Below are 27,314 nucleotides of genomic sequence, written 5' to 3' on the forward strand. Positions count from 1 at the left end.
GTGTAATCAGTTCTTCATGAAAGAATGTTTAAAGGAGCGTCTGGATAACTCAGTTGGCTGAGCGCCAGACTCTTGGTTTCAGCTCAGGTCATGATCTTATGGATCATTGGATCCAGCACCAAGGGCTCTGCACTTAATGGAGAGTCTGCTTGAGGATTCTCTCGCTCTACCCCTGCCACAACTTGTGTGTGCTCTCTCTCTCAAACAAATAAGTCTTAAAAAAAATAAAAAAGGATGTTTAAAGTACGAAAGTCACAAAATACTAAACCTGTCCACATAGCTTCCTCGAAGAAATGACTTGGAGACATGGAGACAGATTTTGAAGGCTGCATACATGTTGAGCAGATATAAAGGAGTCCTAGCACATTTTAATAAGAATGACGTATCCAAAGGTGTAAGACACAGAGGATATAGGACAGCTGAGAATTAATGGTCATTTAAAATTGCAGATGAATGGAGTATAATTGGTTTTTCTCCAAATCAAATTTAGTTATTTACCATGGCATTAATATGTACAAATTCATTAATTCATAGCAGATTTTAGATACTAAATATCTATTAAATCACGATTAAATTAACTACTGGAAACTAAAATTTTGGTAGTCTGATAAAGGCACATGAAAAAATAAATGCATTTTATTTCCACAAATCCAATGCTACAATATTTACATAGGTCAAGCTATTCTAAATCAGAATTTTTTGCCAATCTGAGTATACCAATTCTAAATTTTGCATCCATCCAATGTTTCCTTGAACCGTGTAAACTCTAAAGATTTGGCCTTTGTTAGCCTCAGTTACTTGTTAGACAATATTACTGCATTATTTGCAATGATTGCGATAGAACAATTGCTCCTTTTTCCAGATTTGGCAATGTGGAGGCTCTCTGGAGATTGTGACTTGCTCCCATGTTGGTCACGTTTTTCGGAAGGCAACTCCCTACACTTTCCCTGGTGGCACTGGTCATGTCATCAACAAGAACAACAGGAGACTGGCAGAAGTTTGGATGGATGAATTTAAAGATTTCTTCTATATCATATCCCCAGGTAAACATGATTTCTTCCTCTGCAGGGGAAAGTAAAATTTAAACATGCTGAATATGTGTTTCATTATTGCTACTATTCTACTGGTTTAAATAAAATGTTTATCACCATAATCTTGCAGGAAATCGTGTTTGAGAAAGTTGTACTATGAAGTCATTTTTCTCCTAAATTGAGGAAGACTACACTTATCTCAAATGCCTAAACATTCTTTTTTTTTTTTCTTTGTTTCTTTCTTGGCACAAGATTTATGCTAGAAAGGTGGAGTAAGCAGTACACAGAGAGATCCAAATTTAGTTAATATGTATTAGCTCAATTTAAGAAAAACAGTTTTTTTTTTAAGGAGAAGTAAGCCTATATTTCCTTGTTTCACAAATAAAGCTGGCTGGGTTGGTAAGAAATTTTGTTAATGTTTAAACAGAGATGTTTTCTATTGCCTAAATGATTTCCTGAAAATATAGAATGGCAAATTATGCACATACTAAAATTTTTATTTTTAAAGAGTATTAAATGACATAGTGAATTACTCATTAATTGATATGTGGAAAAGCATAATATAATAAAATATTACCCGACTTTAGTTACAGAGAGTAGATATGGAAATAGAGGTAAAGGTAGACTATCACTGCCTAGTGGGACTGTGAGTAATTTCATTATTTTCCTTATACTTTTCTAAATTAAAAAAAAATACTACTTATTTTTAAAAGTTTATTTTAGGGGCGCCTGGGTGGCGGAGCGGTTAAGCGTCTGCCTTCGGCTCAGGGCGTGATCCCGGCGTAATGGGATCGAGCCCCACGTCAGGCTCCTCTGCTGGGAGACTGCTTCTTCCTCTCCCACTCCCCCTGCTTGTGGTTCCCTCTCTCGCTGGCTGTCTCTATCTCTGTCTTATAAATAAATAAAAAATCTTAAAAAAAAAAAAGTTTATTTTAAAAGAATTTGAAAGGAAAATAAATTTTAATAAAGAATTCTTAACATTTTTAAAGAATTAAAAAAGAAAAAAATAATGTGTGAGAAAATTCCATACCTGAGTGCTGTTATTATGAATGATCTCAGTTTTATAATTTTCTAGAATTTTTCCAACATATTACTTATTAAAAAAAAAAAAAACAACCTCTGAGACATTACATTGTTTTTTAAGGAAATAAGATGTTATGAGAAGCTACAAACAAGAAGACACAGGGGCCTTCAAGATCTCAAAGTTTAGACAAAGAGACCAAAGCATAAATTAACACAATAGGAATTCAACTGCATTGATAAAATAATTTTTAAAGTTCTATTTTGATATTTTATGTTTAGGCCATGTGGTCATCAATGACATGATTATGTAACCCACAAGAACAACAACAAAAATTCATGCTCGCCTCCTCTTTTTTACATCAAAATCTATTACATGGTTTGTAAAAACTAGTTTGGGTTCTAACTGACATGCTCTGATTTCTGAAAGTGTATATATGAGGCGGCGAAAACTCTTCTTTTATAGAAAAAGAGGCAATAAGCAGTATGAACTTTCTTATTAAGATCCATTATTACTGTAGAAAAGAAAAATGAGGACAATGCATGTGTAAATGTGTGTTTAGGTGAAGGACTTTTTTCGTATGTTTTCAAGCTGCTTCTATGTCAAGAAGCTATTGTCAGAAACACTGCTTAAGGCATAGATGTATTTCTCTTTATAGTAGAAAGCTAGTCCAGATATTCACAGAGTTGAGTTCGGCAAAAACATGTAAAATTCGTAGCAAGGCAGTGACATTTATATAACCTTTTCATTTTCTTTTGATAATACTTTCTGAATTCAAATCATTACTTGTAGAAATACATAAGCTCAAATATGAAGAAAGGAATAATGGAAGAAAGAAATGTGTTATGTGTGATTATATACAACTTATATTCAGGAATGTAAGTAATCGAAAATAATTGCCACCATGTGTATTATATCTACTCATGATGAATATTTTTTGTAAAAAGTGATGTGCTAGTCTTTTGTATAATTTCCCATGGAGTGAAAAAGGCAGATAAATGGTAGAACCATTTCTCAAAGTGTAATGAAATGACAGGCTTTAGAGTTTATAGGGTGAAAAGGAACACATGCTATTTGGAACTATTGACTTTATGTTGCTCAACAGGGACTGTTTGTATATTCTGGAAAGTGTAGTTCTTATGTTACAGTAAATATCATTTAGAAGCTGATTGTTCTTATGAGATGGGCTCATTTAAATCTGGAAAGGTATTTTGGAAAGCAGAAAAAGGACATTTGGGGAATATGCTGAAAATGTCTAGAAACTTCCTTAGGGGCATTTATGTTTCTGCATGTCTCAGAGACTGTCAGCATTGCTGAGTGTGGGACCTGCCTGCTGCAGTATGGGCAAACAGGAAAAACCACAAACACAAAACAATAAATTGCTTCTCAGTGGAAAAGGAAAGGAAGTAAGCTGGAAACTGGAGCTAGACTTCAAAAACAATGCTAGCCCTGGGCAGCTTTCAGATCACCCAAAAATAGATAAACTGGATTGTATTGGGAAATCAGGAATCTGTCACTTGTATGGTGTTGAGTATTTTTTGAGTCAATAACTATGTTAGTCATTACTGATGGTTTCTTATACTCTTCTAATCAAAATCATGGATTTCTTTGCTATCATCTAGAATTGTTGGGATTCTATTCTTCATTGCCTTGAGTAACAGGAAAGCTTGTAAAGAGAGTAGTTGGTGTACAGGCATGGTAGGGGGATCCATGGACATCTACAGTTAGACTTACAACCTTTGCTGTAATATACATAGACACACTAAAACACACACATGTATTTATGAAAAACTCCAAAGAGCTTATATTGAGTTCTGTTTAATTCTCCAGAACTGAAATTGTAATTCATTCTAGAAGGACCTCCATATATCTGTTACTTTGCCCAAGATGTTGGGCATCTTTTATGAGGAGACTCCCATTTTTACACCAGGGCTTCTATTACAGAATCCCATTCTCCCCTTATGCAGCTGCTCAAAATGCGATCTTTAAGTCCCGAGCCTTTATGAATTGAATTCTGACAACTTTGCTTCCTTTCAATGTATTAATAAAATACCATAAAATAGTACTTACCTACTTGGTAAGTAGTTTGGTTTCTGCTTCAGCTCTGTCCTGAAAAAAGTGGGTATTTTTTCTCTCTCAAAAGTGTATTCCCTGCAGTTTTGATATCATGGCCAATCCATTAGTACTGTGCACCATATTGTTTATGTTTATTACGTGTCTCTATATCCAGAGACTTGTAGTTACAGTGCTTAGCAACTTTCCTGTTACTTTGCAGTCCTTGAAAAAATATGTGTTAATTAGAAAAATCAGTGAATGACTAAACAAATGAATGCATTTTAAAAGGAAGCTACTTATGTTTCTTCTTTTCTACTGAATTTTCCAAGATGTCTGGTCTATACCAGGGAGTCTCACAAGAATTGCAGCACGCTGTCCCACTTCTCTGATCTAACCCCTGATGAAGGACTCACTGATACGAGAGAGGTGAAAAGTGCTCTTCACATATCTATGATGTCATTCCTCTGTGTTGGCCATCCGAAATGAAGGTCCCATTGGCTCACCCATGTTCTTAGGGTATGATAATTACACCATAATTGTAGGCCCACACAGTAATACAATCTTACCTTCCAGGAGTAATATAAAATCAAACCGACAGGATTTAGGTAGACAATGACATTCTGTAATAAAGCAGCATAATACAAGAGCCCATAAACTTAAGATAACTTTTACACATGTTGGTTTTTATTTTTCTCATGACCCCCATTAATTTAAAGTTACAATGGGATGTATAAATAACCATGTATGTGGATTACCTTTATCTGATTTATTTTTTCAACATATTTACTGTATGTCCTAATTGCCTCGGCTATGCCCATTAGCCATTGGCAATATTGATAGAGCTGGCAGAGTCTAATTATGTCTCTCAAATGGGTATGTGAATGAAGAGTAGAAATACTTTGAAATAGTGTTGAAGAATACATTTTCAACATTTGTTTAGTTTGCTTTTTGGCTGCCTTTTTTAAGATGCAAATACTATAGCATCATTGATTTTTAAAGCCCTGTAGGCTCTTAAAGTCTGAGGCAGTTTTTACTAGTAATTGGGCTGTTTCGGCTTGAGGCAATCTGATTGTCCTAGCAAATCCTATGAAATGAAGTGATGTAAGCAGAAACCACTCTTCACAGAGCACCCCATTATAAATGGCAACAGTTTTTCCTGTTGGTCACAGGTAAAAAGCTTAAGAACTTTAAAATAGAGTGTAGTCATAACACTAACTGTATATTCAAAATGCTGGCTGTTCTATAAATACTGATTTTCTTTTTAGGGGGGAGTTAGATTTCTGTGTATCAATTGACATGATGATTAGAAGCAGCTGTCCTTACATAACCTCCGGTTGTTCTTCCTTTTCTTAATGGACAGCTTGTGCTCTTGTTTTGAGCAGAAAAAAAAAATAGAAAATAGAATTTAAAGATCCCCAAAACATACTTGAAAGGTATTTGTATGTAACTGGGAAAACAGCTTATTTTCCTTTGGCAATACTGTAGCATTTTGATCTGTATTCCAGATAAACAGAAGCCACACGTTTAGAAACACATCCTTGAACTTATTTTGAAGGTTAACTCTATTTGGTAACCTTTTAAAAATACTTTAGAAAAATCAGTCCATCAAAGGCAGCCTTTGTTAGCAGTGTCTTTGGATCATTATTAAAGTTTAAGACCTATATTCATTTCCATCTCTTGAAATTTTTATCTATGAAATACAAATGTTTTTCAGCATGCTGATTTTTTTAAAGATAAAATATTTAATAACCAGCCCTTTGAGTGTAGGGCCTAATTTCTTTTATAAGTCATAAAAATGTGGTTCCAGGCTGATTTCATAAGCACAGGTTTTGATGTTCCCTGCAAAATGTGCAGCATGCAGATTTTTTTTTTTAATAATCCAGGGATATCAGTTTTATTTGGGTTAATGTGAATTCATCTGAAAAGAGTGCAGCAATTCTGAACATAAAGTACATTAGCACCTATGAATTTTGTACTTTTATTTAATAAACACTTTTTCAGCGAAATCAACCATGGTATCACCGAGTGAATATGATATGATGAGGAAGAAATTCTAAATCATTTTAATATGCTATGTTGTAATAACATGTAATTCATTTATCTGGTCGAGACCATGAAATGCTAAATGTGGAAGTAAGGGGTGACAGCTGTACTCAATATTGTTGGTGTAATGGACAGACAACTGTTTTTCCTTGCTACAATCAAACACTTTTGAATTCTTCAAGTCATTAGGTCAGTTTTTATCATTGGGATTTTTATTGCTTTTTTATGGGTATTTATTTGTATTTTTTATGGTAATACTTCTTTGCTTCTGTCTTCATTGGGTAAGTATTTATGAAATTCCTGATCTGTACTTTGCCAGGGAGGGGGATGCAAACGCAGAAAAGATGTTGCCTTCGCCTTTAAAAAGAGAACTGTCTACATCATCACATTTAATTAGTTTAAATGAAAACTGAAATTAAGTGCTTAGTACATGGGGAGCACATTGTCAAGATTTAAAAGAGAGACTGATGTGAACTACCTACATTTTCCTTGATTTCTCCTTCTCACTTACAAGCATCAAAATCAAATGAATCTCTAAGTTCTTTCTAGTCTACCTCAAGTTTTCTCAGATGCCTTCAGTTATCCTCGTTCTTCCAATCATCCTGCATCCAGAGACACTCCTGATTATCCTGATGGCACCTCCAGCCTCAAAGCTTGCCCTCTTTTCACCTACTTTTACCATATTGCTGGAGGACAGTCCTAAAACTAAATTCCGTTTGATCTTTCACTTACCTAACAAGCTTTTAATGACTTACCAGAAAGTCAGAAATCTGGAATATGGCCAACACGGCCCTGTGTGATCTGGTCCTCACCCAGCCTCCCAGCCCTTCTTCCTATGTTTTCAATCCTAACTTTCCATGTATCCACCACGTGGGACTGTAGTCAGGTCTACAGTTCAGGATGCTGCCTTCAGCTTTTAGGTTTTTGTGTTGTCTAAACTATTATTTGATGCCTTAATAATACCTGATGAGTTAAAGTCTGAGTTTACCTCTGCATAAAGTGCCATCATCATCCATATGCATTCGTCATTCATGGTCCAGGTTTATTTTAGTTTCTTGGGAACTCCAGTGGCTTCCCCTGTTGTAGCAGTTCTGCATTTTTAGAGTATTTCTTCCCTACACTAAGCTATGTGAATAGAGGGACTATATTTGTTTTTGTTTTGTTTTGTTTTGTTTACTTGGTTGGTTTTGTTTTTAGAGTTTGTTGAGCTCAATTTAGTCTTACTATATTTGTCAGAGGCAAATAAAAGATATGTTTCAGACACGACTGTTGTGTCTCCTCCACCAGATAACCCTCTGTTAAGCATTTGATGTCAGTCCTTCAAATCCTTTTCCTATGCATTTGTATATATATATAGACATATATATGCATATGTTAAGTAAGTAAGACCATATAATAGGTACTATTTTAATTTCTTTTCTATTAACTAGGTAGTATGTCCTATAATGTTTTACATATAATTCACATAGGATTATATCGTCCCACTTTGCAACTAAATATCATATTGCATGGATATATTAAAACTTATTTAATCATACCAATAATGACAAGCATTTGTCAGGTTTTAGTTATCTGTTATTATAAAAAGTTAACAAGTATTCTTGAAACAATATCTTTGTGAAACTGACAGGATATTTCTGAAGAACATAGCAGCTTAAGAGAGAGAGTTGGCGGACTGCCTGGATTAATTCAGATCCTCGCTCCACATAACCCCTCTGTATTTACTTAACCTATCTATACTTAGCTTCCTTACCATAAAATGGGAATTATAATAATAGGGCTTTCCCCGTAAAGTTTTTGAGACTTAAATGAAAAAAAGGTATATAAAGCACTTAGAACAATGCTTGGCAAATATTGAACACTCAATTAGTGTTAGGTATTTGTTATAATCAGTCAGATATATTCACAGAAGTTGATTTATTGGATCAAAGAATATGTACATTTATATTTTGGTAGATGTCTTCAGAAATTCCATCCAAAAAAGACTGTAACCATTATCCCACCAGAACTCTTGAGCACTTGCAATGTGCTATTACCACTGTAGATTTTCAATACTTTTTATTTTTGCAAACATGTGTGTACACATATATGTATGTATTTATTTATATTTGCATATAGATTTACATATATATCTAGTTTCTTTTTTCATATTGCTACTAGGAATGAACATCTTTTTTTTATTACTTGGATTTCTTCTTTTTACTCAGATCATTTGTTCATTTTACTATTGGATAGCTTTGCCCTTTTTTATATCCTTAGATCTTTATGTATTCTGATAACTAATCTTCTGTATGCTATATCCACTGCAAGTGTTTTCTCCCAGACTACTACACATATTGTAACAGTTGATATACAAAAAGATATCTTAAAAAGGAGTTTAATTGTTGTAGTAAAATCTGGCTGATTTAGCCTTTATAGCTTTAGGGATTATTTTTTGTTAAAACAATGCTGTCCTCACCCCCACCCCAAGCTTGGCAAATTTTAAGTGCTCTAGAAGTGTTTGTTGAGTGATTTAAGTTTGACTTTATTAAAATGCACAGGATATATATATGTATGTATATATATATATATATATATATATATATATATATTTTTTTTTTTTTTAAGAATTCAGTAATCTCTCTGGGCCATAATATATAAGCAGAATGCCACAATCAGATGACTCTCCTTATGGAAAGTATGATTATCTTTATCCATGGAACATAAATAAAAGTATTAGCTTCAACAGTTATATCAGCTATAGCTAGTTAATCAGCTACAGCAGTTATGATTTTAAATAAATCTATTAAATGATTATATCAGTTCCTGTTACAGTAATTCTTTCCAAGTATCTTGAATTGTATTCATGGCCCATAAAGTTAATAAACAGATGGTATAAATTATGTTTATTGAATGTTACAAAAATATTGAATTTGAACAGTGAGGGTGGATCATTGTATCCTCAGTCTTCGATTAACAACTCAGAAGCTCAGACAATTAGCTCCTCAAATGATTTTATCATTACCAAATCTAGGTAGTTTCTAGAGTGAATAAATATCACTTAAATTCTACTATAGCTTTATTCACAGAATTATCACTACCTTCTAGGATTTAAATACCAAAATTATTCATACATTTAGTTTCTGCTTCTTCAAATGAAACATATATAACTCTAGTCTAATCGTGTGTGTGTGTGTGTGTATGTGTGTGCAACTTCCGCAATATTCTGAAGTTTCCAGTAGGTAAATCCTACCCCACTTGGATTGGTTGGTCATGATTAATTTTCATTTCCTTAAGGCTTGTTCAACTAGGCAAAGTAGAAAATTACAGCATTTTTCAAATTGGTGTAAATGATCCAAGAACTTGTGTAAGATGCATGGATTTTTACTGTCAGGAATTGACTAAGAGTTTTTATTTGATGTAAGAGCATTAAATATGGATCAAACATGATCCAGGTGCATATAGAGGCTTTATCATACCTACTTTCATCTTGTCATCTTCAGAGTGCCCCCATTCCATTACTTAATTTTAGCCTAACTAAAATTGAACAGCATACACTTATATAATCAATTACATTAAGTTTCAATTCTAATTCTTAACTCAATTGAATGGCTCACTCTAACACTCAGCAGTAGTCATTTACATAAAGTTATTGATGGTCAGATGGTTACAAATTACAGATTCCTTATTTCAAATACTCTCAGGCTCAGTCCCCCACATTAGGTGTTCTGGTAGATTATCTTCGGCTGGATTTCTATGTTATCATCATCTTGTAGCTATTTTAAATAAAATATGTGTTCAGTTCTGGAGTTGTTTATTTACATATACTCTCTGGAAAGTGAACAGAGTCAAAGATAACCTTTAGAGAATTAGGAAACATAGTCTTTTCTAGATCCAGTATGACAGAAAGTACATTAAGCTTCTCAATGTGCTAAATTGAGGCTCCTTAAAATAATCCTTTGCAAAAATAAAACAGTACAAATAAAAAGACTAGCCATATACTTGCCTACCAGTTATTAAACACTAATGATGGATTACATCAGCATCCTAATAATTTACAGTCTTTTGGGAGTAGCTTTCCTTTAACATGTTAGCACAAATTATCTAGTAAAGAAAAACACTATTATTAATAGTTATCTTTATCCAGTGGGAGAGTAAGTTAAAGAGAGCTTTGCAGCAAGTCTTCGGTAGAAAAGAATGTAGGGCAATCGTTATAGGCCAGGATGGAAAGGTGAATTAGGGAGACAAGGTTAGGGCTTTTCAAAGGAAAGTGAAAACAGTTTCTGAAAAGTTAAGGTGCCTGTTTGACAAATAGGCTGTTTGCATGCTTTTACGAGAAGCAGCATTAATATGAAGTAGTTACTGTTAATGGGGGATTGTCAATGCCTGAAGAGCAGTTGGCTGCCATATTGATAACTGTCTGTAAGCCACCTGATGCGAAAGCTCTACTTGAGACCATGTGCACATGTACACATGGATTCATTAACACATAGTCAGTGAAGTAAGTACTAATTCATGTTTTAATTGCAGGAGAAATGAGCCAAAATTAGAGATTGTTATATTTTACAAATAAGTGACAAAATAATGAACTCAGATCAGTGTTTATCTTTGGTTAGTTTGGCTTAGCAAGTAAATTTTATTTATTTATTTATTTATTTACAAGAAAAATTTAAATAGTATATATTAGCACTTTGACTTATGGCATATTCTAAATATATGGAAATATGGAAATATCGATAAAGTATATTGAACAGTTAAATCTTTGTAATTTATATGGTTGAAAATAAGATAAATGAAGTTATAGTGATGGTGTTCTTATGGCTGAAAGTTATTCTGTCAGAACTGTCATTACTAAATGAGCTCCATTATGACATTATTTTAATTTTTTAAACTTTTGTATTATAAATTTTGTGCATTTCTGGTGCAACGTCTCAGTTAACAAAATTTGAGAACATTGATTAATTAGGATTTTGTACTACTTAATAGTTTAGTAAATACTACTATTTCAGCATAACTTAATTATATTTCCAATAAAAAATTCTCATTGGAATTAAGAACAGAGATCTCAAGTGTCTGAATAAGTTATTTAATTGATCTCAAGTGTCTGAATAAGTTATTTAATTGATCAAAATGAACACCAGATTAGAGGTAACTATATCTAATGAGCCTTCGATCTATGATATATAAACAACAGTGGAAGGAAGGAGGGCTTTGGGAAGTAAGGTTAAGAGAGGATGCAATGTTTTTACTAAAATGGTATATTATGTGAAAGAGCATAGACACTTGTACAGATTCAGAAGATAAGAAATTATAAGCAGACAATTTTAAGTTCTCGATCAAGAAATTTTCCAGAATATAATGAATTGATTTGCAAACCAATGAGCCTCTTGTCTTTGGAAATATTCAAACAGAGGCTAGATGTCTGTCTTTTAGAGCTGCGTTAATGAGAATTTAATAAGAGGTTGGATCTGCTTTCTTATCAGATCTTTCTAACTCTGAAATTCTATTAGAGAAACTTTCATATCAATGAATAAAAACACTATATTTATTAGTACCTGGTTTAAAATTGAAAAAAGAAACAGATTTCAACTCAAAATGAAAAGCTTCTCTTTTTTTTTAATAATTTTTATTTTGTTTTATTAGTCACCATACAGTACATCCCCAGTTTTTGATGCAATGTTCCATGATTCATTATTTGCATACAACACCCAGTGCACCATGCGATATGTGCCCTCCTTAATACCCATCACCGGCCTATCCCAATCCCCCACCCCTCTCCCCTCTGAAGCCCTCAGTTTGTTTCCTAGAGTCCATAGTCTCTCATGGTTCATTCCCCCTTCTGTTTACCCCCTTCATTCTTCCCTTCCTTCTCCTATGGACCTTCCTATTTCTTATGTTCCATAAATGAGTGAAATCATATGATAATTGTCTTTCTCTGCTTGACTTATTTCACTTAGCATAATCTCCTCCAGTCCCGTCCATGTTGCTGCAAATGTGTAATCATTCTTTCCGAAGGCTGAGTAATATTCCATTGTATATATGGACCACATCTTCTTAATCCAGTCATCTGTTGAAGGGCATCTCAGCTCCTTCCACAATTTAGCTATTGTGGACAATGCTGCTTTTTTTTTAAAGATTTTATTTATTTGACACAGAGTGAGAGATACCAAGAGAGAGCGCGCACAAGCTGGTAGAGTGGCAGGCAGAGGCAGAGGGAAAAGCAGGCTCCCCACTGAGCAAGGAGCCTGATGTGGGCCTCGATCCCAGGACCCTGGGATCATAACCTGAGCTGAAGGCAGACGCTTAACCAACTGAGCCACCCAGGTGCCCCCAAAATGAAAAACTTCTAATAAATTTTTCAACCATGACACAGGAAGCCTTGAAGAAGGGTGATAGTATATACTTGTTTGGGAAAGTCATGGTGCATGTCTGTTACGAGGGCATAATTATTAATAGCATCCCCTTTTACTCCCAACAGTGTCCTGATTTGAACAGTAATTATTTAGTGATTCTGAATAAACTGTATGTGGAAGTGACGATCTCTGGAAGGAGCTAAGTGGACTGAAACCGATAGCAATCATTATGGCATTGAGCGGGATATAGACTTCTATGCATGCAAATTCTTATCTTACCAAAATCTAGAGAAAATCCATAAATCTTTTAGACTTTTGGACTGTCAGTTTCAAGTAAATGCTGTAGTTCAGTGACTTCTCTGACACCCCAAATAAATGCCCTTCCTTGAAATTCTATCTACAAAGAGACAGTTTTTTAAAAACCGTCTCTTTGGAGATACGATGATGTCACTGAATTCTTATTCGTCTTCATAAGGTATTGGCCAACATCTTCTTATTAATTTGTGTGATTACAGTGGGGTTACTTTTTCATTTTTTATATATAGTAAGTTTAAACTTTCATTTGCTAAATGGAGTATAAACTTATTCAATCTCTTGGTTATACCAGCGAAAGAAAAATTGTGCTGATATACATATATGAAATATATGTAGTGATATAAGAATATATATTTTTCCACATAATAAAATGTATGTATGCATATATATTTATGTATATATAGTCTTTCCATATGAGAAAGAATATATATATATATATATATACCCATTTGTGTGCACTTGTGTGTGTGTGTGTATTTTTTTTTCCAGATTCAGAATTGTTTGGGAGATATTGACTAATTTCAGTCTCATTTTTATCTGTTTAATATATTTCATTTTCTCTAGCAATAATAAAAGTGGCTTACTTTTAATATATTGGAAGGTAAAGCCGTATAAAATTCTCATTTTGATTGAAATATCACTATAGGTTACATTATAGGTTACAGTCTGAAAGCAGATTTCCCTACACGTTTGGAAAACTAAGTAGACATGCCATAATAATATTTGCCACCCTTCTTTCCAAAACTCAGAAGTTCTCCTATAAAATTATTTTGCAATCTCAGATCATTATGAAATCCTTCTCAAGAGAGTATGTATAGCAGACATCCATGCACTTTCTGAGTCCTGCCATTAAAATCCTGTGGCATCTATTGTAATTTATATTCAGTCAACCCCAAAATTGTAAAGTCACATTTTCTTCTTACTGATATTTATGTCTGCCAGATAGCTGCACTGCTAGTGGACATCTTGATGGCCGTGTGTTCAACAATAAAACACATAAATCAGATGAAATATTATGGAAATCAAATATTTTCCATAGTCATGGGTCCTGTTTTTGAGGAAGTCTATGTAATATCAGACTTAACTTATTTCTGTGAATACTGTGAATCCGTATTTGAAAAATGGACATTTTCAGGAAAAGTTTTACATCTAGGTTAGATTTTTCCCTGTCAAATCTGTAAAGTACACAATGAAAACATAATTTATCATCTCAAATTAATAGTTAACCAATCTAGAGTCTCCACCTTTGACAATGTAAAAATAATTTCTTCCTTGTCAAATAAAATAAGAAAACTTGGAAGCCAGTGCTGATGGCCTGAAGAATAATCTAGGAAATTTTGTGTAGCCTGTACTCTAATTTCTTCCATTGGACTTTCCTGTGTTTACAGTCACTATATTTTATTAACAAAGAAATGAACAAGGAAGGGAAGCAAGAAGGTGTGGGCTTCTTGGCAGGCTTCTTAGTGCGGGTTCAACAGAGATGTCACCCAGAAATGTTCATTTGTGTCAGACACCAGTGTGTTCATGGCAGCCTTTTTCCCCATGGCTGTCAGTAAAGAGTAGCGGAGGGGGGTGATTGATATGTGAGAAAAATTACTACGTATTCTGATAGGAAACCTAGCATGAAAGCTGTGTTTTATTTGTAAATATACTAGCATCTTCTATGACCCACCTTTCCGCTCTCACTCTCCACAAAATATTTCTTAGTTTTAAAAAATATTTAACTTTTTATTGATTTCAACATGATTCAGAAAGGTGCATAGCTTATAAGTATATAGTTCAATGGATTTTCACACCCCAAACACACCTGTGTAACCAGCATCCAGATCAAGTACCAGAACATTCCTAAGCCTCCTACCTCCCTGCCCCTACAAGTCCCTCATGCCCCTTCTGGCTACTACCCTTCCATAAATCCTGACTTCTAAGATCAAAGATTTGCCTGTTATTAAACTTTATAGAATGGAATTGGACAGTGTGTGTTCATCTGTGCCTGGCTTCTTTGGCTTGGCATAGATCAGCCATTCTTACTGTTATGTAGAGTTCCATTATGTGACTATAACACTTTATATTGATTCATCTTTTTGCTAATGGGCATTTGGGTGATTTCCAAGTTTGGAGCTATTGTGAACAGTCTTGCTATGAGAATTTGTGTACTTGTCCTTGGATGAACATATGAATGCATTTATATTGGTATATTCCTGGGAGTGTATCTTCTGTATCATAAAATTTGTAGTTTCTTTTTTACGTAAAACTTGTAGCTTTTTTTTTTCTGATTATGGGTTTGTTCTTTTAAATTTGAGTATAGTTGACACATTAGTTTCCGGTGTACAACTTAGTGATTTGTCAATTTTATACATTATGCTATGTTCACCACAAGTATAGCTACCATCTGTCCCATTATATTGCTATTACGATATTGTTTGTTCTTCTTTCCTTTGTCATAGATTAAATGACCATATAAATTTGGGCTTATTGCTGGGCTATCTCTTCTTTTCCACTGATCTATGTGTCTGTTTTTGTGCCAGAATTATACTATTTTGATTACTACAGTTTTGTAGTATATCTTGAAATCTAGAATTGTGATACCTTCAACTTTGTTCTTCTTTCTCAGTATTGCTTTGGCTATCTAGGGTCTTCTGTGTTTCCATGTGAATTTCAGCATTATTTGTTCTAGTTTTTGCAGAAAAAGAAAAAAAATGCTATTGGTATTTTAGTAGGTATTGTATTTAATCTGTAGCTGCTTTGGGTAATGCAGACAGTTTGATGATTTTAATTCTCCAATCCATGAGCATGGAATATCTTTCCATTTGTTTGTGACATCTTCAATTTCTTTGATCAGTGTTTTATAGTTTTCAGAGTACAGGTCTTTCATCTCTTTGATTAAGTTTATTCCTAGGTGTTTTATTCTTTTTGGTGCAATTATAAATAGTGTTTTTTTTTTCCTCTTTCTATGACTTCTTTGTTAGTGTATAGAAACACTATGGATTTCTTTATACTAATTTTATATTAATTAATTAACCTGGTATTAACCCTGCCACTTTACTGAATTCATTTATTAATTCTCATAGTTTTTTGGTTTATTCTTAGGATTTTCTATGTATATTATCATGTCATCTACAAATAGTTTAACTTCTTCTTTCCCAATATGGATGCCCCTTATTTTGGGTTTATTTGTGTGTGTGTGTGTGTGTGTGTGTGTGTGTGTGTGTGTGTGTTTGTTTTTTGTTTTTTGGGCTTTTTTGTCTGATTGCTGTGGCTAGAACTTCTAGTATTATGTTGAATAAAAATGGCAAGAGTGGATATCCTTGTCTTGTTCCTGACCTTGGAAAGCTGTTTTCTAGCACTGAGTATTGTGTTAGCTGTGTTTTTCATATGTGGCCTTTATTTTGCTGAAGTATGTTCCCTCTAACCCCACTTTTGAGAGTTTTTATCATGTTTGGATGTTGAATCTTTTTAAATGCTTTTTTCTGCATCTATTGAGATGATCATATGATTTTTATCCTTTCTTTTGTTAATGTGGTGTATGACGTTGATTGATTTGTGAATATTGAACCATCCTCGCATCCCAGAAATAAATCCCACCTGACTTTGATCAATGTTCTTTTTAATGTATTGTTCTATGTGGTTCACAGCTTTCTTAATTATCTTTTGGGGGCCAGTCTAGTCTGCCCCAGGAATGGACCAGAGAGGCTAAAGAAGGCTCTTTTATTCTTCTACTTTCAGATGCTATTCCATTCTGGTACTGAAAGCCAGATCTTTCTCTCACAAACCTTTGTCATCTAAGATTCAATATTTAATTCTGAACTTCATCCCAGATCAGACTCCTGGGGGCATTAACATTGAAAAGAGCTTTTTTGTTTTTGTTTTACCTGTAGAACCTTTCTTTCTTTCTTTCTTTCTTTCTTTCTTTTTTAAGATTTTATTTATTTATTTGACTGAGAGACAGGCAGTGAGAGAGGGAACACAAGCGGGGGGGGGGGGGGACGGGAAGAAGCAGGCTCATAGTGGAAGAGCCCAGAGGAGGAGCCTGATGTGGGGCTCGATCCCAGAACGCTGAGATCACACCCTGAGCCAAAGGCAGACACTTAACAACTGAGCCACCCAGGCGCCCCCTGCAGAACCTTTCTAATGCAAGTTACAAGATGGTCTGATTTCCCACTTTCTTCTGGTATTTATTGGCCTCACTTGGGCCAAACATATTATTCCTTACAAATATGTATAAAAGACAGTAAGTAGAAAATCACCTCAGGGAAAATGTGTTAGTAACTAGCATCATAGATATGCTTTGCTTAAGAATTGTCCAGTTAAGTGGAAGGTAAGAGGGGATGCTAATTATGGGAAAAGTGGACTGGAATGAATAAAGGATTGTAAGGAGTCAGCCTGGTTTCATCAAGGTGAAGGGCACTAAATTTTGATGAGGAAAGACTTGGAACAATAGTAGGTGTCTCCCACAGATAGAGCTTTGAGCATGTTATCCATTGTCTTCTTTTCTCCTATCCTAGGATCTTTGCCTAATAACCCCTATTTTCCCATTCCTGCTTCTAATTTTTTTTTATTCCACCATCTTTTAAAAATCTCCTATTACTCGAATATACCAATAACTGCTATTCCTTCTTATCCATGTCTTCTCTGTAAACTAAATCATTAACACAATACATATTTCAGCTTTTTCGATTAAACATATATAAATGTATTAATCAAAAGTAAAGTCATAATCCAGTATTAGCTATGTAACCTTGGACAAGTTATGTAATCTCTTTATGCCTCAGTTTCTGCATCTAAAGTAGGAATTTTAATAATGTATATCTCACAGAATCTCATTTTTGAGATTTTGAGGTTTTCACTTATCTCACAGATCCCATTTTTGTTATTATGAATGAGATAAGGAATACAAAGATATTGGAATTGTATCTGAGACATACTAAGGACTTAATGAACTATAAATAATAATAAATTTCTGAAGAAAATAATATAAGGAAACAGTGATCTAGGGTCAAATATTTTATTTTATTTTATTTTTTAAAGATTTTGTTTATTTGAGAGAGAGAGAGAGCGATAGCAAGAGAAAGAGCACTAGCAGTGAGGAGAGGGACCCTGGGACCATGACCTGAGCTGAAGGCAGCCGCTTTACTGACTGAGTTACCCAGGCGCCCCATAGGGTCAAATATTTTATACATATATACATATTCTGTTATTTTTAGAAAAGTCATTATTTAAAATGTTATTGGTAAATAACAGATATGTGACAAAATATTTGCATAATAAAATTATAGGTTTTTGATGCAATTTTTATACAAGAATATGTGTCTGGCTTTCCTTAAGGCAATGTTTCTTAACTTGGAACAGAGATCACGAACCACTTCGAAGATGTGATGAAGTGTATGAAACTATTCCCAATTAGATACATATATACACAACTTTATTCATGCTGATTTGGAATTCATGGAAGATTTAGTTCCCATTTATGGAATTCACAGGAGCCGAAGACCCCAGGTCTAGGACTTTAGCTTTAAAAGCAATAAAGGAAATTAGAAATCTTGGATTTAAGATATAAACATATAGATTTTTTTCTTCTGGGAAATTATCAATCTCTCAGATATTGAATATTTTCATTAAATTGGCAGTTGAGAATGATGATCAGTAATTTCAACTCTAACATTCTGTATTCTTAAGAAATAACTAGCTTCTCCAATTATTTTAAAATATGAGACCATTTTCTGTCACCTGCTTATGTAGGTATGAATGGAATGATTCAGCAGCACAGGCTAAGGAAATATACCTTCCTCTGACTTGGGACTTTTACATTAGAGCAAGGCACAGAGGGAAAGAGCCAACAACAAAAAGGATAAGAGGTTTGCTCTCAAAGACTAGGAGAACAATTAAGTAGAAATATAATTGAATCTTAGTAGCATCGTTAATTTGAAGGACTCTGATTCCTAGTAGGAAGCTGTTTCAGAATGTAAACCATTTTGTTTGTCTTTTAATCCTTCAGTCTTTCACGATTTTAACCTAGATTCCTGGTATTTAAAGTTGGCAGTAGTCAGGTTTGGTTATTTGTTTGTCTTCATTCCCATTTTATAGTACTGCATAACAAATTATCCCCGAACTTAGTGGCTTAAAACTACATTTTTCTATATCTCATGATTCTGTGGCTCAGGAGTGCAGGCAGACTCAGCAGAATACTTCCTCTGCATCATATGGCGTTGACTGAAGCCACTCAGTTGTATTCAGTTGGCCCACGGCTGGTCTGTAGCGTCCAGAGTCCAAGATGGCTTCTCTTCCATGTCTGGCACTTTGCTCTGATGGCTGAGAGGCCGGGCTGTGTTAGGATGGTCAACTGAAATGCTTATAGTGGTCTCAAGGTACTCAGAAAACTACCAAGGAAGCTCTAGGGAAAGCTTTAAAGCAGATGTTTCCAGAGGCCTGGGCAGAAGCTGCAAGGGTTCTTAGGAGCTAGACTTGGGAATCCCAATATGCCTGTTCCGCCACATTCTACTAGTTAAGTAAAGCATCAATGTAAACTCAAAACCAAGGGGAGATTTTATACCCTATCTCTCAAAGGAAGTAATAGCAAAGTATTTTTAATCATTTTTAATGTGTCACAATCAGATCCCCCCTAAACTTTGGGTAAAGAAGACTCAGTTAATCATACTTTTTGGTTCATGGCTATGACCTATCTATCTATCATCTATCCATCCACCTATTTATTTCCTTAATCCCCCGTCATAGGCAACCATTTTAATTTCTTTAATTTGTGTGTTTTATTTGAATGTTTTGCTTGAAAAATGCACATTGTTTGAGGTCAGTTTATTTTTAATTAGTATAAATGGTGTTGAGTTATATGTCCCCATTTTTCTTCTCTTTATTTTTTTTAAGATTTATTTATTTATTTTAGAGAGAGAGAACACGAACATGAGAGGTAGAAGGAGAGGGAGAGAGAATCCCAAGCAGACTCTGTGCTGAGCATGGAGCCCAACGTCGGGCTCCATCTCACTACCCTGAGATCACTATCTGAGCAGAAACCAAGAGTCGAACACTTAACTGACTACACCACCCAGGCACCCCTTTTTCTTCTCTGTATAACATGAACATTATGATTTTAACACTAATTCCTGGTTTCTATGTGCACGTCTATGTGCTGCAAAGCCCTCAGTGGTGGGAATCCTCTGTATTTCAACTATTCATCCTTTTTGAGATAGTTATCCAAAGTAGCTCCAACTCAATGCCACCATTTACTTATTACTTTCCTCAACAAATAATATCAAATATTCACTGTGTGCCAAGCACTGTTCTAGGTACTAACAACATAGATGTTCTTATGGACTCATATAAGAATGAGGAGGGGGATTTTTGTCCAGGAGCAAAGTTTCTGGGTCACAGAATTTTGTCAGGTAGTTTTGCAGAATCCAGCAAGTATCTTTTCCCAGGTGCCTATTAACTTTTTACATGGCTTTTTCATTAAGTAAGATTTTTTTAAATTTTTAAATGTTTATTTTGAATATGTACTATATTCACATACTGCAAAAATAAAATAATATAATGAGGTCAATATGGAGAAATATTTTTTATTTTACATATTTTTAAGTATAATTAACCTACAGTGTTATATTATTCTCAGGTGTAAAACTTAGTGATTCTACAATTATATATATTACTCAGTGCTCATCATGATTAAGTGTAGTCATCATCTGTCACCAAACAATATTTTCACAATCTTATTGACTATATTCCCTATGCTGTACTTTTTATCTCTGTGGCTTACCTATTTTGTAACTGGAAGTCTGTGCCTCTTAATCCCCATTTGTTGATAGAGAGAAATCTTGATCCAAACTAATTTCCTTCAACCCAACTTGTCTCCCTTACTTTGTATTAATTTCTCCAGCATCCTTCCAGTGAGAAATCCTTGATTTTTATGTAATCAGATTCATTGATTTTTTCTGCCTTTTGGTACTCTTGGAGATCATTTAGGGAACATTTTCTATTTCTATTTTAGTTTTTCTCTCTTTAATATGTTTGTTATTTATCACATTGTTATTGTTATCAGATATTTTATTGTCTTTATTTTATTCTCAACTATGTCTTGTTCTTTGTTTTGTTTTGTTTTGATTCCCCATATAGTTAACATACAGTGTTATATTAGTTTCAGGTATATAATATAGTAACTCAGCAATTCTATGCTTTACTCAGTGCTCATTACAATAAGTGTACTCTTATATTCTTATATATACTTTTTAATAATTGTACTCCCCATCGCCTCTTTCACTCATCCTCCCACCCATTTCCCCTCTGGTAACCATCACTTTATTCTCTGTAGTTAAGAATTGGTTAGACTTGTCTCTTTTTTCTTTGTTTTGTTTCTTAAATTCACATGCATGAAATCATGTGGTATTTTTCTTTCTCTGACTTATTTCACTTAGCATTATACTAACACCATCCATGCTTTTGCAAATGACAAGATTTTATTCTTTTTCATGGCTGAGTAATATTCCATTGCACATATACATCTATAGAGATACATATATGTTCCTATGTGTGCATATATATATACACATATGTGCCCTGTCTTCTTTATCTATTCCTCTTTTGATGGACACTTGGGCTTCTTCCAAATATGACTAATGTAAATAATGCTGCAATAAACAAAGGGGTAGATACATCTTTTTGAATTAGTGTTTTCATTTCTTTAGGTAAATACCCAGCAGTGCAATTACTGGATCATATGGTAATTCTATTTTTAATTTTTTGAGGAATCTCCATACTGTTTTCCACAATGGCTGCACCAGTTTGCATTCCCACCAACAGTGCATGAGGGTTCCCTTTTCTCCACATCCTCAATAACAGTTGTTGTTTCTTGTGTTTTTGACTTTAGCCATTCTGACAGGTGTGAGGTGTTATCTCATGGTGTTTTGATTTGCATTTCCCTGATGATGAGTGATGTTGAGCATCTTTTCATGTGTCTGTTGGCCATCTGTATGTCTTCTTTGAAGAAATGTCTGTTCATGTCTTCCACTCATTTTTAATTTGATTTTTTTGGTATTAGTTTATATATTATTTATATATTTTGGATATTAACCCTTTATTGATATGTCATTTGCAAAGATCTTCTCCCACTCAGTAAGTTGCCTTTAGTTTTGTTAATTGTTTCCTTTGCAGTGCAGAAACTTTTTATATTGATATAGTCCCAATAGTTTATTTTTGCTTTTGTTTCCCTTGCCTCAGGCAACATATCTAGAAAAATGTTGCTATAACCAATGTCAGAGAAATTACTGCCTGTGTTCTCTTCTAGGAGTTTTATGGTTTCAGGTGTCACATTTAGGTCTTTCATCTGTTTGAATTTATTTTTTGTGTATGGTGTAAGAAAGTAGTCCAGTTTCATTCTTTTACATGTAGCTATCCAGTTTTCCCAACACCATTTGTTGAAGAGACTATATTTTTCCTGTTGCATATTCTTGCCTCCTTTGTCAAAGATCCATTGACCATATAAATGTTGGTTTATTCTGGGCTCTCTATTCTGTTACATTGATCTGTGTCTATTTTTGTACCAGTACTACATTGTTTTGATACTACCACTTTGTAGTATATCTTGAAATCTGGTATTGTGATGCCTAGTGTTTTGATCTTTTCAAGATTGCTTTGGTTATTTGGGATCTTTTGTGGTTCCATACAAATTTAAGGATTATTTGTTCTAGTTCTGTGAAAAATGTTATTGGTGTTTTGGTAGACATTGCATTAAATCTATAGATTGCTTTGGATAGTATGGACATTTTAACAATATTTGTTCTTCTAATCCATTAGCATGGAATACCTTTCCCTTTGTGACATCTTCAATTTCTTTCATAAATGTTTTATAATTTTCAGAGTGTGGGTCTTTCACCTCCTGGATTACGTTTATTCTTAGACATTTTATTACAATTGGTGCAATTGTAAATGATATTGTTTTCTTAATTTCTTTTTCTGCTACCTCATTGTTAGTGTATAGAAATGCAGTGGATTTCTCTATATTAATTTTGTATACTGCAAGCTTACTGAATTCATTTATCAGTTCTTGTAGTTTTTTGTGGAGCCTTTTTGTTTTCTATATATAGTTTCATTTCATCATTTTACTTCTTCCTTCCCAATTTTGATGCCTTTTATTTCTTTTTCTTGTCTAATGACTGTGACTAGGACTTCCAGTACTATGTTGAATAATAGTGGTGAGAGTTGACATCCTTGTCTTATTCCTCATCTTAGGGAAAAGTTCTCCATTTTTCACCCTTGAGGATTATATTAGTTGTGCTTTTTTCATATATAGCCTATATTGTGTTGAGGTATATTCTTTCTAAACCTACTTTGTTGAGGGTTTTTATCATGAATGGATGTTTTTCCTATCATATGCTTTTTCTTCATTTATTGAAATGATCATATCAATTATCCTTTTTCTTGTTGATGTGATATATCACATTGATTCATTTGTGAACATTGGACCACTATTGCATCCCAGGAATAAATGCCACTTGATCATGGTGAATAATTTTTTTAATGTAGTGTTGGAATCTATTTGCTAATAACTTGTTGAAGATTCTTGCATCTGTGTTTATCAAAGATATTGATCTGTAGTTCTCTTTTTTGTGGTGTTTTTATCTGGTTTTGGTATCGGTATTGCAGGCCTCATAGAACGAATTTGGCAGTTTTCTTCCTCTTCTATTTTTTGGAATAGTTTGAGGAGAATAGATATTAACTCCTCCTCCTTCTTCTTCTTCTTCTTCTTCTTCTTTTCTTTTCTTTTTTCTTAAGTGTTATTTATTTAAGTAATCTCGACACCCAATGTGGAGCTTGAAGTCACAACCCTGATGTCAAGACTTGCATGCTCCTCTGACTGAGCCAGCCAGGCTCCCTAGTATTAACTCTTCTTTAAATGTTTGGTAGAATTTGCCTGTGAAGCCACCTGGTCCTGCACTTTTATTTGTTGGGAGTTTTTGATTATTGATTCAATTTCATTGCTGATAATTGGTCTATTCAAATTTTCTATTTCTTCCTGATTTAGTTTTGGAACGTTTTATGCTTCTAGGAATTTATCCATTTCTTCTAAGTTGTCCAAGTTGTTGGTGTAACTATGTCTTGTTCTTACTAACCTTAAAACCATATGCAAAGGGTACAAATTTGCTTTACTATTTTTTAATATATTAAATCTGATCTTGGTCCTCTAGATGTTATTGAGCAGTGCAATGCCTGAATTTGTGTTTGTACATTGTACTATATTTAAATGACAAATTTCAAAAAGCTTTTGCAATGACTTGGCTAAAGCTATCTCAGTATCTTTTAAAAAGCTCTGATCTGTGAATATAAAGTAGATTGATTTGCATAAGGGGCCCATGGCCTTCCTAAAGGAGTCAATCCTCTTTCAAGTTCTGTATTTATTGGATTAAACTAGCAAGGCCACAAGAAAGTTTTGCTCTTGCTCTTAAGGTGACACACAATTATTTAAGGCTAGCTTGAAATACCAGTCTATGGTACTTTATTATAATAGCCCTAACAGATGCCACTGTATCAGAATCTGCCTCTTATTTTTATTTTTTAATGAAGGTATAATAAATATACAATGTTACATGTACAGTTTCAGGTGTACAAAAACTGATCGAACAATTCTATACATTACTCAGTGTTTACCATTGTAAGTATAGTCACCATCTGTCACCATACAATGTTATTACAATATTATCTACTATATTCCTTATGCTGTATTTTTCATTTCCATGAATTATTTATTTTATAACTGGCCATTTGTACCTATTAATCTCCTTCATCTATTTCTCCCACACCCCCACCCACCTCCCCTCTGGCAACCACCAGTTTGTTCTCTGTATTTAAGAGTCTGCATTTTAACAAGATATCTGGTGATTCTTGTGCATGTTCAAATTTGAAAGAATTGCTCCATTTCTTTCTTTTATCTCCTCTTGTTGACCCTTTGACCCCTGTAATGGGTGCACAGGTTTTTCCAACATTGTACCCCTTAATTCTAAAATTATTAAGCTTTAAAATGTGATTACTACATGTAGGAAAGAGATTCAAGCCAAAAATAATAATAGCAATACAAGACTGTTAAATTTGAATGCAGGATCAGTAACCAAAATTCCTCACTTACCTCTGCATTAAAGGACTAGATTGGGCTCCTCCGGATTCAGGCACTCACATTCACTAACGGTAAATGAGGTGAGGTCGTGAAGGCAATAGATCTTGCTACTATTGGCACTGGTTTTAAGCTTTACAGTCTACAAAATAAAATTTCCCTTTACCCTTCTTTTTGCAGTTTATTTTTAAAAGGAGGCATTTCCTTTTAATTATGTGTAATTTGTTTTACTTTTTCAATATGGTACATAACTAGCTTAGACATTGAGAGATCAGCTGTGCAGGTGAACTCATCATCCTGTGGTTCCCGCAGTGTGGGTCCAGCCAGACAAATGAGCATCACCTGACAACTCAGAAACGAATTCTGAGGACAGTGCCCAGGGATCTGTGTTTAAAAAGCCTCCAGCTGCTTCCAATGGGCACTAAAGCTGAGAAGCACTGTTATAAACCGTTTCTACTCCAAGCGTGTGAGGTACCGGCAATATGTCATCCCCTGTGCGTCAGTAATGCAGTTTCAGCCTTCATTCTAGACCCACTGTTATGGAACTAAATGTTTGTGTGCCCTCAAAATTCGTATGTTGAAATCCTAACACACACCCCCTCCCCCGTCCGTGAATGATGATATTGGGAAGTGGGACCTTATGGAGATAATTACGTCATGAGAATGGAGCTCTCGTGACTGAGGTTAGTGCCTTTATAAAAGGAACCCAGAGAGCTCTCACGCTTTCTGTCGGTCATGTGAAGATATAGCAAGAAGTTGGCAGTCCACACCTGGAAGAGGGTTCTCACCAGAACCGGACCCTGTTGGCTTTCTGATCTCAGACTTCAAGCCTCTAAAACTGTGAGCAGTTACCGTTTCTTGTTTGTAAGCCCCCACTGCTCCCCAGTCTATGGTGCTTTGTTATAACAGCCCTAAGTAAGGCACCACTGCCAACAGAATCTACACTCTAACAAGATCTCTGGCGATTCTGGTGCATGTTAAAGTTTGAGAAACACTAAAATCTAGTAAAAATTGTTCAGGCTCATGTTTATCTTCTCTGGTTAACCTTGTTGTTGCTCTCCGGCCCCTGAAATAGATGCACAGGTTTTTCCAACATTGAGCCCCTTAATTCTAAAATTACTAAGCTTTATGATTACTCCATATAGAAAGGGATTCCAGCCCTCTCTCCTCCAAAATGTGACTTCCTGTCAAATTTGAATGTCAGATAAACAACAAATAACATTTAACATTTGATGTGTGTCCTGTGTAAAATTTGATACTTGAGACATATTTATACTGATAAATTGGACATCCTATATTTGTATTTGCTACATTTGGCAACTCTACATATAGCTCAAAAATCCCCCCAGAAACTAGTAACTTCTGGAAGCATCATAATGGATATTTGCTAAACATCCATATATCTTTTTATATGACAATTTTTCAATTCCTTTTGAATGAGAAGCTGAAATTCTGGTCTCTACCCTCTATTAATCCAGCATCTATACGACTTTGTTTACCTACAAAAGCTATCATTGTGCATAGCCTTATAAAGTCAGAATTGGCCTTAAAATAAAAAAAACCCTGCCATCCAACATTTGTCAGCAGGATGGATTTCAAATTAACTATGAAAATAGGGGGAAAAAATCACCCTTAATATCTCCAACATACAAAATTCAGTGTCAACAATTCTCTGCAGTGGGTTACATCTTTCAGGTGCCAAGGGCACATTTTGCAGTGAGGTCATCCTGGCTTGCCCATCAGGAGTTCCTGTTGCTTTAAATTTGACACTTTTCTGGATCACTGCTAAAGGTTTCTTTAGTCTTGGAGGATAGCTGGTAATGCCTGCTTTGAGTGTTTTTTTGTTTTTGTTTTTAAGGTTAAAATTATCTCTGCTATAATCTGTGTTGGGGATTTACATGAAATGCTGGTTCAGTGCTGGGGAATAACCAAGACACTTTCCTAAAGAAATCTCTTATCAGTTGTCCTTGGGCCCAACTCCATGAGGAGATGAAGTATACTTTTATTTGGATGAGAGCACTCTTTAATTTCAACAATATACAGTCTGTCTCTGTTCACCAGGTTTCCGGAACTTACATAAATGACTTTAATCAGCAAAATCATTATTGAAATGTAAACCCTTACTACAGCAGTACTGTTGATGTATAATTTGTGAGTTCTACCAAAAGTCTTACAGAAAATTTTTAAGGGATATGCTGCTAATAATGCGCTCCTCTGTATAAAGTCTATTTTTTTTAGATCAAATCAGAATGCCAGAGAGCTGTAAATCTGATCATATCACTTTGGCAGAGTTATCTTTTCTGATTCTCTTTTTGGGTTTTGCCTTCAAATTTTATCAGTCACTATATAGTCCATGCATTTTGTTTTGTTTTGTTTTTAAGATCTTATTTGTTTGAGAGGGAGAGAGAGAG

At 34.4% G+C, this 27,314-nt stretch overlaps 1 protein-coding gene across 2 annotated transcripts in view; it reads left to right on the forward strand.

Annotated features, from left to right (window-relative positions):
• The window catches only part of GALNT13 (polypeptide N-acetylgalactosaminyltransferase 13), a 522,090-nt gene that overhangs the window by 378,204 nt on the left and 116,572 nt on the right, over window positions 1-27,314 (forward strand). For both annotated transcript variants that reach the window (XM_019799151.2, XM_019799150.2), the window contains exon 9: window positions 863-1,043. In XM_019799151.2, coding sequence (XP_019654710.1) covers window positions 863-1,043 — 181 coding nt within the window. The remainder of the gene's footprint in view (window positions 1-862; window positions 1,044-27,314) is intronic.

This window comes from Ailuropoda melanoleuca, chromosome 2 (genome assembly GCF_002007445.2).
Source record: "Ailuropoda melanoleuca isolate Jingjing chromosome 2, ASM200744v2, whole genome shotgun sequence".
NCBI lineage: Eukaryota > Metazoa > Chordata > Mammalia > Carnivora > Ursidae > Ailuropoda > Ailuropoda melanoleuca.